The sequence below is a fragment of the Eucyclogobius newberryi genome, unplaced genomic scaffold (assembly GCF_026437365.1).
Source record: "Eucyclogobius newberryi isolate DKJ021-1_F unplaced genomic scaffold, fEucNew1.0.hap1 SCAF_7, whole genome shotgun sequence".
Classification (NCBI taxonomy): Eukaryota; Metazoa; Chordata; class Actinopteri; order Gobiiformes; family Gobiidae; genus Eucyclogobius; species Eucyclogobius newberryi.
In genome coordinates, this window is record NW_027316389.1 from 29,120,000 (window position 1) to 29,137,681 (window position 17,682).

Genomic DNA, 17,682 nt, shown 5'->3' on the forward strand with positions numbered 1-17,682 from the left:
AAAATGTCTTTAAATCTTTTGAACAGGAGATCTTTGAGCTTTATTTGGGATGAAAAGCCAGAAAAGATCAAAAGAGAGGTTTTGCACCATGATTATAATTATGGAGGCTTTAAACTGCTCAGTGCAGAGGCTTCATGTTTGTCTTTAAAGGCATCATTTATCCCTAAGGCTAATTTAAAAAGAGAGCGGTATTCTAGTTGGAAAAAGTCATGTTTTGTTTAAAAAAAAGAAAAAAAAAACGATACCCGCTCTTACAGCTGATGCCCTCCCATTTACACATCTACACATTTACACCCTCTGGTTTTGTAAAAGAAGCCATGATTCATGGTGGTGCTTCCAATTTCATGAACCAGAAAAACTAGATTAATTTGTGCAACAGATGATTTGGTTTAATTCAAATATTGTAATAGAAAGAATGCCTTTCTTTTGGGAAAAAATGCTTGAAAAAACGTATTATTTTGTAAATTATCTTATCAATGAGAATGTAAAGGTTATGGAATATGATGAATTTAAAGTCACTAGTCGTGGCTGGGGTTGAACCACCATGGACAAATGCTCACTGAGATTCTGCCGCCCAAGTTTTAACATTCAAAATTAACTGTACCTTATTGAGTAAACTTTCTTAAGTCTACAATGGAAAATAGACTTGGTAGGCCATTAGAATCTGCAGATTGTTGGTCTAAACAAACCGACAGTTGTTTATTTGGACTGGAGCTGCTGCGCTGTGATAGCATCCTCCGCTGACAGCTCAGTATTTACAGTTACAGATCTCTAATTCATCCTGTCTCCGCTGTCTGCCTCTGACAGACACTTGTATAGTCAGGGCCGGGGGGCTGTCTGGCTCATGCAGGGTCCTGGTCCGGTCTGAATCCTGATGAGGGACCGGCCCGAACCAGTGCTGAAGGGAAATCAATCAGACCCTCAATCCTCCTATTAGAGCCCATTATCCAGGAGCAGGACCGGCCCACTGTGCACTGTCCATAGTAACAGAATGTATGCAGGGTGGACACACTGTTTAGACGTTTTCTGTACTATACTTTAATGAATAACACTTGACACTTTTGAATAGTTGACGTTTTGTAACTTACCTACTGGATAGTTGGAGAATTGACATAGAGATAGAGATAGTGGATTATTGTTGTTTGTGTTGTGCAAGTGAGAGCATTTTACCGGTTCTCCAAAGCTCCAGATCGATGGGAGAAGATTTCTGCAAATAAAAGGGCTGGCGACAAATCAAGCCTTACATAAATTGAGCGTATTTTTGCATCGTTTTTGCAAGTGATTTAACCATCGTCTCATAACAATTCAAAAACTGCATCAGGGTTGTTTGCTGCAGATTGGGCTTTTAATGTGGCAAAAGATAGTTGAAGAGAAACGATTCTAAATGCGTTTCACATGTTTCACCACAAACTGTTTGCATGCTGGACTACTTTGAAATGTTGATTGTGGAAAGAGTAAAATCACAAACTTGAGTTAAACCATCATTTTTGGGTGTAATATTGCAGCATGTCTAGACTATGCAGATCTAGGGCGCAATCTACACAATCAATACTCTTACAACCATGACCGCTCCAGGTATGAGTCGCTAATGTTTAATCTGATTTGTTTTTATTGCAGAACTGAGTAACTCTTGCGATAGAGCTCCACCTATTGCTCACTTGTGGAAATACATGGTCAAAAAAAAGACTTAAAAGCAATTCCCCCCCACATCATAATGAGACATAAAAATGTCACATTACAAAAAAAGAGTGAGGGTTTCTCAGGAGAGTTGTCTTTGGGTTGATAGATGTTGCGAGGCTGGTTTTCCGCTTAGAGACAGCAGGGGGCGACAACGGACAGTTCAAACACCCTGAAAGTACAGATATATCCATCACAGGGACTTACAAAGACATTCAGTACGGTGAAAATGTTACTTAGTTCTGCTTGAAGATGCATTGTTATTTACAGCTTCATTTAATGACAAAGACAAACTCCAAAAGCAAAACTTCAGGCTTGTTGCCATTCATTCTCATCTGCCAATATGGTTTCCTCAGCAGATGGAGTTATGTTGGTGCAGGGTGGGTAAACTAATGCAGGAATCAATCAAAATACAACTCCTTTCAATTATGTAGTAGAATTAGGCTATTATAATTCTCCCTATCATAAAGTATACCTTACAAAATAGACCTATCCTCCAGGGATGAATGCTTTGCTAACCTTGCCCCGCTCTCTTGTGTTTCTCTCAGATTCCTCAGATCAGTTATGCGTCCACGGCTCCTGAGCTCAGCGACAACACACGGTACGACTTCTTCTCTCGCGTGGTGCCTCCCGACTCGTACCAGGCTCAGGCCATGCTGGACATCGTCACCGCTTTAGGATGGAACTTTGTCTCCACGCTGGCCTCGGAGGGAAACTACGGCGAGAGCGGGGTGGAGGCCTTCGTCCAGACCTCCAGGGAAACAGGTCAGAGAAAAATGGATCCTAATATGCTTAAAACTAGTCTAAAATGTTTGGTTTTGCCTGGGTGATGGATAACTTATGTGTTTAGTAGAAGACACAGAGCTGTTGTTTTGTCATTTCATACATAAGTAGTACAAAGTTAAAGTTAATAGCTGTAACGTCTTGTTTGAAACAGAAATGGCATTAAAACCTGCAATATGCCATTTTCACAAGACCACTTGGCTATTACTTGTTGACTGAAAGCCTGTTGTATTCTGGGAAGCTCAAAATTGGTTGACTTCATATCCGAGGACACATATGATACTTTATTGAAATATATTTAACATGTGCTACCTATAAACATGCCATACATGTACTTGTTAAACATAAATGAAGAACACAGTATGGTTTAAATATTTTTACATTAATATTTCTACTTTGTACGTCATAATAGTATTAAATACAATACTTGCATATATACAATGTGCATTTCAAGTAAAGTAAAATGCTTTTAACCATCAGAAACAGGCTTGTGTTCATTATCAAATCATGTTCATTACTGCATTCTCTCATTAGCATGTCAAGAGCAAGCTACCTTTTGTTCATCTAATGTTTATTAATTTTTTTTGTTTAGTTATGTATAATAATTATGATAATATTTCTGCTCCCAGTTATATTGTAAAAGCAGCTCTTTGGGTCAACATTAGATTGCAGTGTGCAGAATTAAACATTGGTGAATAATTTGGATGTTAGGAAAGTGTTTTTTCTCTTGGTCCCCCGCTCCTGACAGGAGGCCCCAGCAGCACTGAAGGATGGGTCAAATGCAGAGGACACATTTCTCCATGGGGACAAGTTCTTTTCAAGACATACAGCGCCCTTTACATTTTATGAACATTTCTACCATGAAAATCTCTTTCTCTGCTTTCCTTTGAAGTTGCTTTAAACTGCATAATTACATTTCATTCGACATGCAGATATTTCACCTCAATATGCTCTGAATTTATGCAAAATAGTAGATTGACTTCTCATTAATTCCTGTAGCATAGTCCTATTGTCACAACCCTCTTACGTATGACATATATCTATAATCCATCCTGCGCAGCTCCCTGGCTACGCCTCACCTGCTGAACGAGCTGTTAAATGCCTCTCAGTCGGCCTCCTCTCAGTGTGGGGGAGTCGATGAGGACCCCTGTGTAACTGACTCTGATGTAATTACTGAAAAAGGTCATAAAGAGGTTATTAGGTCATTCAAGTGGTGTCAGCTCCATAGACACTAATGTTCATTGTATTGTGGTTCCAATGGGAGAATGTGTGAGGTTAATTTACAGGCTGGTTCACCTGGTTTATTACTGGAATGTTCCACAATAAACTTATCCAACTCAATGGAGACAAACAGGTAGAACTCCTCTAATAAAACATCTGCAAGTTAAATAAGTTTGATGCTGTACTGTGGAACCCTCGCCTAAAAAGTACCAGTTCCAGTTCCTATTTAGTCCTTTACTTAGATTCACACAGCGACAGTGGCTCAAAGTGAGTCTAACTGGCTTCAAGATTGGGCAAGGCACGTTTATTTGTAGAGCACATTTCATACACAAGGCAATTCAAAGTGCTTCACACAACAGGAAAAATGCATTCAAATCACAAAGACATGACAATCACAAAAAGTTTAAGACATAAAAAAGAAAAAATCCTTTCAGTCATATGCGCAGCTAAACAAACCTGATTTTAGCTCAGATTTGAACATTGTCAGAGTAGAAGCCTGTCTCACATCTTCAGGAAGAATGTTCCAGACTTTAGCTGCAACTGAAACACATATTCCCCACGTTTAGTCCTGACTCTGGCACCAGCAGGAGGCCGGTCCATGTTTAGTCCTGACTCTGGCACCAGCAGGAGGCCGGTCCATGTTTAGTCCTGACTCTGGCACCAGTAGGAGGCCGGTCCATGTTTAGTCCTGACTCTGGCACCAGCAGGAGGCCGGTCCATGTTTAGTCCTGACTCTGGCACCAGCAGGAGGCCGGTCCATGTTTAGTCCTGACTCTGGCACCAGTAGGAGGCCGGTCCATGTTTAGCCCTGACTCTGGCACCAGCAGGAGGCCGGTCCATGTTTAGCCCTGACTCTGGCACCAGCAGGAGGCCGGTCCATGTTTAGTCCTGACTCTGGCACCAGCAGGAGGCCGGTCCATGTTTAGTCCTGACTCTGGCACCAGCAGGAGGCCGGTCCATGTTTAGTCCTGACTCTGGCACCAGCAGGAGGCCGGTCCATGTTTAGTCCTGACTCTGGCACCAGCAGGAGGCCGGTCCATGTTTAGTCCTGACTCTGGCACCAGCAGGAGGCCGGTCCATGTTTACTCCTGCCTCTGGCACCAGCAGGAGGCCGGTCCACGTTTAGTCCTGACTCTGGCACCAGCAGGAGGCCGGTCCATGTTTAGTCCTGACTCTGGCACCAGCAGGAGGCCGGTCCATGTTTAGTCCTGACTCTGGCACCAGCAGGAGGCCGGTCCATGTTTAGTCCTGACTCTGGCACCAGCAGGAGGCCGGTCCATGTTTAGTCCTGACTCTGGCACCAGCAGGAGGCCGGTCCATGTTTAGTCCTGACTCTGGCACCAGCAGGAGGCCGGTCCATGTTTACTCCTGCCTCTGGCACCAGCAGGAGGCCGGTCCACGTTTAGTCCTGACTCTGGCACCAGCAGGAGGCCGGTCCATGTTTAGTCCTGACTCTGGCACCAGCAGGAGGCCGGTCCATGTTTAGTCCTGACTCTGGCACCAGCAGGAGGCCGGTCCATGTTTAGCCCTGACTCTGGCACCTGCAGGAGGCCGGCCCATGTTTAGCCCTGACTCTGGCACCAGCAGGAGGCCGGTCCATGTTTAGTCCTGACTCTGGCACCAGCAGGAGGCCGGTCCATGTTTAGTCCTGACTCTGGCACCAGCAGGAGGCCGGTCCCTGAGGTCCTCAGAGTCCGAGATGGTTCATATGGCACTAACATGTCTGAGATGTACTTTGGTGCTAGGCCATGGAGAGACTTGTACACAAGCAGAGCTGCTTTAAAGTCTCTTCTCTGAGCCACAGGAGCCAGTGCAGAGACCTGAGAACAGGACTAATGTGATGGTACTTCCTGGTTCTAGTCAGGACCCGAGCAGCAGCGTTCTGGATGTACTGCAGCTGTTTTACAGGAGGACATGTGGTCTGAGACACAGTTACCAATCTTAACACTTCCTGTCTTCCAGATAAAAAACTTTTATCTGAAAATGAATGAAATGTTCCCCAACAAACATGACTCTTAGCCTTAGAATTGAGTATGCGTTCACACTTGCACAACAGTAGGAGTTTGAAGTGGGTTCTAGACTTTTTATGTTAATATTTTATCACAGGGAATTGCAATATCTTCTTAACCATGACTTGTAAAACGTGCTGCATAATATTCCCATTGCGTGCCAAACCGCGTTTGACACAGAACAACAGTGTGAATATATATGGACGTACAGAGCCATTATCCGCGGTTTGCAAAGGCCGTTTAACATGAAGAATCTGCTACATTAAAAAAACATACTGTAAAGAAGCAGGCAGACCTTTTAATGGGAGGATATGGCTCGGTGGGTGCAGTAAGATGTCTTCATAAAGTTGTGTGCAGGCTATTAGTGCTACAGATGTCCACAGCCCGGCCCAGGCCTCTCTGGAGAACCAATCAGGATGGATTTCTGAATCGATTAAATGTCCCAACTCTAATGAGCGTCTTACAGGAGCTCGTGTTTCATCTTTTCAGCCACCGCGCGCTCCGGTGAGCCCAAAATAAGCACTACAGCGCTGGGGCTAAGTGATTTAAATGAACAATATAGGCTATGTTTCAATTTATATTAGTGTAAATATAACACGTCTGTACGTTAACTTATAAAGAGTTACACAGAATAAAACATTCAAGTTAAAACATTGACAAGTTGATTATGGCTGCAACTAATGATTATTTTAGTGGTCGACTGGTCAGGGATTTTTTCTATTGTGTATTAAGATTTATTTTCAAAAATAAAGTTTTAACCAAAAATGTAAAAATACTGAATGCATTTAGATAGAAACTATTTACGTGTATTACTGTGTGTTAAGTTAAAGGTGCCATAACATGCTTTTTTTCACGTTTCGTAGTCTATCCTAAGTGTATAATTGATAATAATAAGGGTTGTGCAACACGCTTAACATAATAGTTAAGAAATATCACCCATACCTTGGACGCCCTAACCAACCCGGAAATGCAGACGGCTTGGTTTGATATTCGCCCCCACCCTTGTGAAGAGCGATCTGGCTCCCCCGCCCAACCCGTGATGTAGTCTCAGAGAGCGCGTGTGTGCCCCGCCCACCCGTGACGTAGTCTCAGAGAGCGCGTGTGTGCCCCACCCACCCGTGACGTAGTCTCAGAGAGCGCGTGTGTGCCCCACCCACCCGTGACGTAGTGTGTCTCCCACAGCTGTTAGCTCCGTGGTGCGCCGCTCCTGCCGCGCGAGTGAGTGAGAAACGATAGAACTTCAGATCAACACTACTTTGAGCCTAAATAAATCTGGTGTTTATTCTATAGCGTGCGCAGAACAGCTATATCTATAGATCTATATCTATATATCTATATATCTATATATCTATCTATCTATCTATATATATATATATATATATATAAAAGTCTTATGTCCATCACGCTCTTATTTCCTGGTTTTTCAGTATCGGATAGAACTTCTCTCCGTTTATTTTCCCGGTTGCTGCATCAAGTGCCTCATAAACCTTCACCATTGTGATAATGGTAAAGAGTGCGAGGCGGGAGGCGGGAGGGGAGGGGGATAATGACGCGTGCTTGCCCTTATGACGCGTCAGTTTGGAGATTCGAGGAAAGGAGATAGTCTGTAATATAGCTAAACACTGCGGGAATCAATCAAAAAAACACTCTGGGTACATATATGAAGCACAAGTAGCAATGTAAGAAGGTTAAAAGCTCTGAAAAGTCGATTTTGCATGTTATGGGACCTTTAAGTGTTGACATTTTGATTTAATCATGCTGCTGTCTTTGTTATAAAAGGCCTTTAGGCATGTGTTTCATTTACATGTGATTTAGAATGATTATTGGAAATTAGGGCTTAGTGGATAGTATATGTGCTCTGACAATTTGCTGCATGTCCTTCCCCAGCCTCATCCCCATGTCACACTGCACTAATAAAGCTTTTAGACAAAAAATGCCTTAAAAGAAAAAAGAACATATATTTAAATCCGTTGCCATAGCGATTAAACATTAAAAGAAAAGACTGTCTTTTGAATGGGAAAAAAATCCTCAACACGTTGCATAAAAGAGAAAGCTTGAAACCCCATGAATAGGATAGCTATGATCACAAAACTATTATTTTAACTAGTCACAATTATCAGTCTGATCAGTCTTTGCAGCCTTTAAGTTGATGGTGATTTTCTAAAAGAAACCAGCATTAAACAGCATTTTTCCCTTGGTGTTCGTGGGCTGAAGGCCATTCATGTTTCGCATGTAAAACTCTGTCTGCTAAGAGATGTATGAGTATATTGTCTACATCTGTGCTTTTTATGGAAAAAGCTCACGCATTTCAAAACATACTCATGGATGTCTAAACTTCTGGGCTTTTTACTGCAAAAATAACCCATGGAACCCTTGAATGTTTCCACCATTTCAATTACAAATAATCTCACGGCCATAGTTAAATCTCAAATCAATTTATGTTGAAAATCCCCACCGCTCCAACAGAACCCATTCTTCCCTCTGCCTTCTGAAGCCTTTGTGGTCCTCCCTTTACAGCGCTCGGCCGTGTTTCCTATTCCTATAAGGAGATTGTAGAAAAGCTCTTCTGTGGATCTTTCAACTAAACCACCACCTTCCATCGTTCCCAGCCCCTTTCCCTGTGTTTGGGTGCAAACCTATATCTGCAGGCGATTAAGACACAGTTCACACGTGTTAAATATGTTGTACGTGGTTCTAGTTTCTGTAGTTTTAAAATGCTGATGGTGTCGAACGCTTTGGCGTGTGCTGGGTTTGATTTCCATAAAAACAGATTATGGGCCTGTGCTTCCCTCGGGCGTCTGCAGAAAAGGCTGTATGTGTAATGTGATGTATAGTTTGTCTATAGGAGGGATTTAGGGAAACTGTTCTCAACTGGTTCATGCATTTAACATAAGGCTCATTTCACTCATCGCTATAGCAACAGATTAAGTCACTCCTGCTGTGGTAATGCAAAGGTATTTTACATGTAAATTGGTGATACTGGTAGGTTATAATGGGGCATAACCATTACAATAATTATTCCGTAGATTCTATACAATTAAATATACTCTCTAAAAAGTTTGATGAAACTCTATAGAATTGCATCCATGCTCCAATTTAACATGACATAACGTCTGTTTGTAGAACTCACAAGATTGCTAATTTATGTCCTTCACATTTTCTGCTGTATTGTCCTCGATAACTCATGCTCAAGTATGAATGATCAACAGATAGTTTACATTGTTAGATTAGAGAGAGAAGAGAAGAGAAGTGAGAGAGAGAGAGTGAGAGAGAGAGGGAGGGAGAGAGTGAGAGTGTGAGAGAGAGAGAGGGAGAGAGAGAATGAGAGAGAGAGAGAGGGAGAGAGAGGGAGAGAGAGAGAGAGAGAGAATGAGAGAGAGAGAGAGAGAGGGAGAGGGAGAGAGAATGAGAGAGGGAGAGGGAGAGAGAGAGAGAGAGAGAGAGAGGGAGAGAGAGGGAGAGAGAGAGAGAGAGAGAATGAGAGAGAGAGTGAGAGAGAGAGAGAGAGAGGGAGAGGGAGAGAGAATGAGAGAGAGAGAGTGAGAGAGAGAATGAGAGAGAGAGAGGGAGAGAGGGAGAGAGGGAGAGAGGGAGAGAGGGAGAGAGAATGAGAGAGAGAGAGAGTGAGAGAGAGGGAGAGAGAGAGTGAGAGAGAGGGAGAGAGAGAGAGAGAGAGAGAATGAGAGAGAGAGAGAGTGAGAGAGGGAGAGAGAATGAGAGAGAGAGAGAGAGAGAGAGATGAAAGGCAAGAAGCTCAACATGTTTACCTTTGATGTCACAATTCGAGGAACATCTATGCTTTCTGTTTTCTGAGGCCGAGAAGGAGAAGACCTGGTAAACAACATAAATAACTACATGTGACTCAGTGGTTGTGCTTTCTCTCTGTTTAGACACACTTTATATCTCTCCTTCTTTCCCTGCAGCCACTTCTCTGAGTGCACTTAAAGGTGTCAACCCCTCCTTCACACCTTTAAGGAGCAAGGTGCTCAGATTAAGCTGCAGCACTTTCTTTCTTCACTTTCTTTTTACAATAATGTGTTTTTATGTTTTTCTTTTGTCTTTACTATTCAGTTATTTTACATTTTCAGCACTTTGGGCAACTGTGATGGTGTTGAACTGTACTTTACTAATAATATGAGATGTGCATGTTTAGCTGTGCATGTGTGACTGAACTGATTTAAACTACACACTTCTCTTTTATGACTCTATTTGTTTTGTGATTTTAATGCATTTTTCTTTGCTGTTGTGCAAATCATTTTGAATTGCCTTGTGTACCAATCTTCGCACCACTAATAAACTTGCAACTTGCCTTGAAATTAAATTAGATATGAAATGTGAAAGTTCAATACAGTTCTTCAATATACAATTATAAACACCATTTAAGTTCCTCGATGATTTTATTCAGTATTGATTCCTGCAACGTGTTTATTTGTGGTTGAAATGGTCCAATTGACCCATATCATATATCTAAACGGCTTCGGTCTCATTTAAACGTTTTAAATGCTGATTTCCTCTCTGTGGTATAATCCCATTTAACACAGAGTAAAGATCTTCTCCCTTTTGGCCTGTGAAGCCTTTGAACTGTAGTGCCACGAGCTGTAGGCGGCTCCCCTCTGGCGGCTCACTCTGATGTTCAAGATGCAGTTAAAAATACTATCTCACATCAAGCCGTTTAGTACAGTACAGCTCAACAACATCAAACAGGCTCATTTCCAATGATAGCAAATACTGGCTGTTGTTATTCCGCTCACAGATTAGATGTCGAGTTTTACTGAACGTTGTGTGAAAATAGAACAAATTAAACATTTTCTAAAATACGTCTGTTCTATGGGCAGCACACGCCTCGCCCCTGTGTCTGTGTACAACGTGAATGTGTTTGTAAAGAGTGCTCATTGGCAGTTGAAAAGTGTATCAATGTCCCTATTTACCTTTTTTTTTTTTTTGGAGAGGAAGGAAAGGCAAGTTCTTTTCACTCACGCATTCATAACACCCACACTGGCTGGTTCAGTTCATTTGGGTAATTGTGAACGTGCAATAGAGCGCTGATCTGGACATAAGAAGCGAACTCTGGTCCAGTTGGAAAGATCGATCTTGGCCCGATTGAATCAAAATCTGGCACGATGCGTCTGAGTCGTGAATGCAAACGAACCAGAGAGAGGAACAAAACCAGGAAGTGATACGAAGTGAACCACGCTGAGACGCACGTGAAATGTGAAAGTAACAGGAGCAAGTCTGGTTTAATTATAACTGATGATCACGTGGAAATGTATTCGCTTTGTCCAGTGATTAGTCATCACTGGACACAGTGATTCAATTGAAAATAAAAAGTGGCCTATATTCAGCCAGTATTAAGCTGTACAGGTAAATGTCTTGATGTCATACCTTTCACAGCCTGAGATCTTATCTTTACCCTGGGCATTCAGCCCGCCTCGTACTCACCTGTGGGGCAGGCTGTGCACATGTGGGGCAGGCTGTGCACACTGGGGCAGGCTGTGCACACTGGGGCAGGCTGTGCACATGTGGGGCAGGTTGTGCACACTGGGGCAGGCTGTGCAAATGTGGGGCAGGTTGTGCACACTGGGGCAGGCTGTGCACATGTGGGGCAGGCTGTGCACATGTGGGGCAGGCTGTGCACACTGGGGCAGGCTGTGCACATGTGGGGCAGGTTGTGCACACTGGGGCAGGCTGTGCACACTGGGGCAGGCTGTGCACACTGGGGCAGGCTGTGCACATGTGGGGCAGGCTGTGCACACTGGGGCAGGCTGTGCACATGTGGGGCAGGCTGTGCACATGTGGGGCAGGTTGTGCACACTGGGGCAGGTTGTGCACATGTGGGGCAGGTTGTGCACATGTGGGGCAGGCTGTGCACATGTGGGGCAGGTTGTGCACACTGGGTTAGGCTGTGCACATGTGGGGCAGGTTGTGCACACTGGGGCAGGCTGTGCACATGTGGGGTAGGTTGTGCACATGCGGGGCAGGCTGTGCACATTTGGGGCAGGTTGTGCACACCGGGGCAGGTTGTGCACATGTGGGGCAGGCTGTGCACACTGGGGCAGGTTGTGAACATGGGTGGCAGGTTGTGCACATGTGGGGCAGGTTGTGCACACTGGGGCAGGCTGGGCACATGTGGGGCAGGTTGTGCACATGTGGGGGCAGAACAGTCCTTGGTTGGCTCTGGTGCACACAGCTCTCTCCTGGAACACAGCCTTTGTGGTGATAGATGGCCCCTTTTTATAACAAGAGGCTCCTCCCCCAAATCCATTAAAATAAAATATCCAACTTTCTCTTCAAATAGAAACATCACACTTCATAAATAATACAATAAATTCACAAATATATTTTTACATAAATCTCCTTATATATGTAGTGGTTCAAAGCAAAAAGGGAAAAAACTAAACAAAACTGCAAGTTACATGACTTGTGACCTCACACATGTGTGCCCAACGTGTGATTAATATAATGCGGAAGTCGGCGCTGTTCATGTTTGCCGGCCAAAATATGGAGAGGACGACGGTAACAGGGAGAGTGTGTGAATTTGAGACGGAGTTGTGGTGATAAATATGGTTCAGCAGCAATCAAGTGTGCAGCCATGACTGCTACGATGGCTTCGGAGGGGACAAGGAACGGCTATTGGGCAGGTAAGTGAACCGCAGGTACAAGTGTGTGTTTGTGTGTGTGGTTTGGCGCCATGTCGCCCTGGCCTCCCCGCGCTGGCTGACGAAGCTACTAAGTCACATTTATGTGACGCGGATCAGGCCGAGCTCTGGGTCTCTTCCTCACATTTCCCTGTCATTTCTTTGGCTGATACTGTACGCAGCACATATACAGGCAAAGGGGAGATATGTCTTTCTACACATTTGGTTTGATTGATAAAAGTCCATTGTGATCGCCGCCTGGACCAGCTCAGAGAAAAAGACAATGTTGCAACCTGCCCCTGACTCATGCATACAGTATTATCTCTTATAAATCACCTGCAATCATCTGCAGACATATTTAGGGGTTCAGTAGTTTTCATTGCTTTAAACACGATGGCTTCCTCCTCTCTCCCTCTGTGGTAGATTAAAGAATCCACACATTGTAGCAGTTCTGTTTTTGCTGATGTGTCTTGGGATCAGTACATTATTTTCTTTTTCTTGAGAAAGCAGCGGGAGATAATCTGCTTTTCTCTGTGTGTGAAACTGTTCAGTTAAGCTCAAGTGCCACAGTTAGAGACATAAATACAGTCTTGAAAACTGGGACCTTTCATTCGGTTTCCATCACCATTCCAATGAGTGATTGTTCCAAGATTTGACTTATTATTCATTTTCTTTATTTCAATTATTTGTAATAATGTTAACATAAATTACCATCACAATCTAAAAGGAGCAATGAGAAGAAGAAACAATTCTAAATATCTACCCCTTTCTTTCAATAAACAACTATAAACACAAGATTGTTCCGAACATATTTTGGTTAATTAACTGGTTTTACGTTTTAAATACACTATTTCACATTTACCACATGAGTCTTTTTTTCTTTTCCTTTATTAAAGAATATTGAATTCATACGATTTGATTGTTACTGCTTTAAACTGTTTCTTATAGACATTGATATAGACATTAGTTCACGATTATGATGTTTACTTACATGAGCACAAAGGCCATTTTCTTCACATGAAAAACTTTTAGCTATTTTACAGTAGTTTTTAGTTCCATGTTTTGGTGTACATGCCCCCCCACTCACAGAACTAGTTTGTTCTGACTTATACCAATTACCGTGATTTTTCCACCTGGGGAAGCTGTGAATATAAGATTAAATACAGGAGTGCATTATATGGAGGGTTTCTGCGCCTCATAAAATCAGGGCAGGCCACATCTCGGCTCTAAAGTTCTGCTCCCTGGTTTAGCACAGGCTGTACGCTGTCCGTGGTGCTGAATCTCACTGCAGCTGAAGATCCTATGTAGGGCAGCCTATTGTGTGTGTGCAATGTTAAAGAAGCTTTGTCTAACAAGGTCATACAAACTTTACAAAATACATGACCCTTCCGAACTAGATTTTAAGTCACTACATTTTCATATATTCACAGTATTTTTTTCACTCTGTGGAAGTTATCGTTTAATGTGCGTGTCTTTCTGATCAGAGCTAAATGAAAGACAGAGCAGCTGTGATGTAAATGTACAGACTTTGTGGAGCCCCAAGGACATCAATTCATTACAGCCTGGTTCTGTACATTCAGTTCTTGGGACTGCTAAACTGTTTCCATCAAGTTTCTTTGAGCAGTGCACACAGTTAATTTAACCACAAGTAACACCTGGGCCAAAAGTACTTATATTATCATAGCTCTTGAATAGGTACTTGTTACTATGCAGATGATAAAGTGATCCATGTGTCTGCAAAAACCTCGGCTTAGGCAAGCTCTTTTCAGTATCTCTACCTGACGTGAGCAAACCCAATTAACCGTGTATGTTAAGAAAACTATTGCTATTTGTTTTTCAATCAGAGCCTTTCTACATAAATATTTAGAAATCATAATCTATTGCAATCTAAAGCTTTTTAATATCAGAAAGGATCTGTCTCATCAAGCTGCTATGTTATATCTCCATGGTAACATATCCACTGTCTCCTCTCATGGTCACAAACCTCACCCTCAGTACTTAGGCCAGTCGTATCACTCGACAAACATGCAATTCAAACCCCTGAGGTGGCATCATTGTGATATCATCCAACAACATAATCTTTTCACATTTGAACATGTTGTACATTTAAACACATGTTTAAAGTGTTTAGATTCTCATGTATCACCCCTGTTTTCTGGTCTTGCAGTCAGATGTCAGGGCTCACTCAGACCGAACACCAGAAGCGGTCTGCGGACACTGTGCGCTCCATGTGAGCAACTGCAGCGTTGTGAGTTCTTGGCTATTTTCCTGCCATGTCCTTTCCCAGTCTCATCCCCATTTTGACTCCACTGTCCTGTCTAATAAAGACTACGGGTAAAAAAACAAGCAAATGTACCACTTGAAACAATGCATCTGGTTCGTCCGATGGAATTTATGGCCATATAAAATGAATAGATAAATAAAACCAGCAGCAGAAGAAACAGTGAGAATAAAAAAACTACAAATATATATTTTTATAATCTAAACCCCTCCAGTAAATACTAAATAAATACATTTTATCTTAACCCTCTCAACATAGTTAAATGTTGATGTATAGTTTTATAACTGAAGAGAGTATTGCACAAAGACTCCACAAAGAGGATTTGACAGTTGAATGATTTGTGGCGCAGTGGGGCAGTGACAGTCTCCTGCTGACCAGCACATGGTCGGGAGGGGGACGTTCAGAATAGTCCTGATTTCGATGGTATTGGTTGTCTATCAGAGTTTGCACGTTTCTCTCCATTTCTGGATGGGTTTCCTCACTCCAGTTTCCCCCATCAACCCAAAACCGCAGGGTTGTAGCTCGGGAGCAAAGCAGCTCTGCCCCCCTTATCAAGTAGCTCCCCAAAGGATTTAGATCTTATACATTTTACGCGGTTTTGCAAAACTAAAATATCACAAAAAACAAGTAAACCAACCAGAACCAAAAGATTACAAATAACAAGAAAATGACTGCGTGTCCAAAACCTCTCACGATAACATTACATCCTTTACATGTGTAGAATGATGGATTTTGGGCGCCTTTACTTTGTACAGTTAACTTTAAAGTGCATCTGTATTTTCCTCACTCTACATCTGTTTAAAATGAGCCGTATAAATCATCTCTTTTTCCTCCGTGCGTTTCTTATTTGAACGAAACGCCACCTCCACTGCGCTCTCTCATCAGTGTCTCTGTGGATTTTCAATAAAGAGAAATTATAATTCACAATAATCTGCCGCCTCTTTGTGGCTCACTGTTGAAGGAATAAAAGTGGCACAGGGTTCACATTGTGCGTCTTTTCTCCCATTGTGCTGGAAGAAAGTGAAGGCATCGCGAGCTGCCGGAAAGCCACGCAATTATCCCAGCCTCGTTAGCGACAGGCAGCAGATGAATTAGAACAAAGATTTACTTTACGATGGCGATGTCAACAGCTCTCCTCTCACAGGGGTAAATGAGACGCTATTGTCGGTTTTGCAGTGCCAAATGTTGAGTTAAAAAGAGCAGGTTTTCGTGTTTACAAATGAAGCCTACAGCACCATGCATCACTGTCAGGGCGCAATTATAAGTGTTTGCCAGCACTGTGGGCTAACAATTTGGTTATGTTGTGTATCTTGAAGAAGCCTTACCTTTTTTTGTAAATTTGAGTGAAAACATGTGTAAACCGGAGCTGTTTTTAGCCCCTTCCACTGTTTGTGAAATTAATGTATACCACTCTAAAAGATGGTATACATTTCTATACTTTGGAGTTATCGTTAGCCTGCAAACATGACAAACTGTGAAAAAACAGGGCTGTTTTGGTGACTAACAACCACTTGACCACACGTGAGTAACACTAGAGACGTATCACCACGTCTCGCACCGCTTTGTGTCATTTATTAACATGAAATAGTGACCATTTGATAAACATCTTAAATCTGATGCTTTGGTTAGACATATTGCACCCCCAATGTATGACATGGAATCTTAGTTTTAATAACACCACGAATCCAATATAAATGACTGAATTTGAGAAAATAGAGCTGGAAGTTTGATATTGACTTCTCGGAAAACAGAGACAGCAAATATTTGTCTGCGTTGTCTACAAACTCTACTGCCTCGTTATAATAGAATGTTTGTATTAGTACCAAGCTCTGTGTCCAACCATTTTAAACATGTTAGTCCTTGAAGGGTCTATTTGTCTTTTTATCCCTAAATGTTTGTCTTTGATACCGACTCTGTGCTGAAATAAAGTGCATTCTGATTGGTTGAGCCACAAAGACTTTATGGGCTGCACATGAAAGGAAATATTTTTGGTGGCAACATTACTGTGTGTTCCCTTACACACAGTAATGGACACTGGACTCAAATGAATGCAACTTGACTCTAGTACAAACCAGCTTTTAGTCATAATCAGGAATAAAAAGACAACTTCTGTGAGTAAAATTATAAGCTACCTTGTCTATCAATTATTTTTGCTGCAACAGCCAAGTAGTGCAGCCTCTGGAAGCCTCTCAAAGCACTTTCTGAAGATTCCCCCATAATTCAAAATGCTTATGGAAACTAGGAAAAGTACTAGGAAAGACTAGGAAAAGATCCTAGTCTTGAGCTTGACTTTTCTTTAGTAGCAGAAGCGCTTTTATTTTGAAGAGACAACGTAGTATCTATTTTGAAGAGACAACGTAGTATGTTGATGACCCCCCCTCACTTCTCTATTTGTGACCATTCCTTTTTGTAAGAGAGTATTTGCAAAATGTAACTGACATTGTAAAAAATGTGAGCTGCTTTTTGGATATTTGCTATAGTCACTTGAAACTTGAAGTATAGGATTTGGACCTGGACTTGTGGCCCATTTACTTTGGACTTTGCTTGGAACGACTTTGACTCAACTAACTCGGACTTGAGGCCAAAGACTCGAAACCACTTTAGATTTGCAAAACAAATCTTTAAACCGAAGCATTCACAGTATTCAAAAATGCATTATTTACAGTGACGATGTTATGATGAAGTAAAACGAGTGTTAATGAGATATTCCCACAAAGTCACAGTGTTATAAAAGACAACAGTCGGACAGTGAGTAGTGCGTCCCAGGCGAGGAAGCTTTAACAACACCTGTATTTTCACATTACAAGCCTCAGCGAGCACTCCCCAAGGCCCCATTATATTTTAGTATCACCAAACATTTCCCGCAACTACTTAAACACGAGATATCGAGCCTTATACGCACAAATAAAACATCTGAACAATTCCCTATTCCCATTGTGAAAATTATAATTGATTTTGTACGTCGGGCTGTCAGGGTTAATCACATGATTCTCCACAGTGAATCCATATTAAGATAAGAGAACCTTTATTTGCTCCACTGTTGGGAAAGTGTTGCAAGTCCAAGAACAGCAGGAGA

General features: G+C 42.3%; 1 protein-coding gene across 1 annotated transcript in view; it reads left to right on the forward strand.

Moving 5' to 3' along the window:
• LOC140348547 (metabotropic glutamate receptor 8-like) overlaps positions 1-17,682 on the forward strand; it is a 183,563-nt gene that overhangs the window by 48,812 nt on the left and 117,069 nt on the right. The window contains exon 3 of the mRNA XM_072434482.1: positions 2,226-2,442. Within this exon, the coding sequence (XP_072290583.1) occupies positions 2,226-2,442 (217 nt within the window). The remainder of the gene's footprint in view (positions 1-2,225; positions 2,443-17,682) is intronic.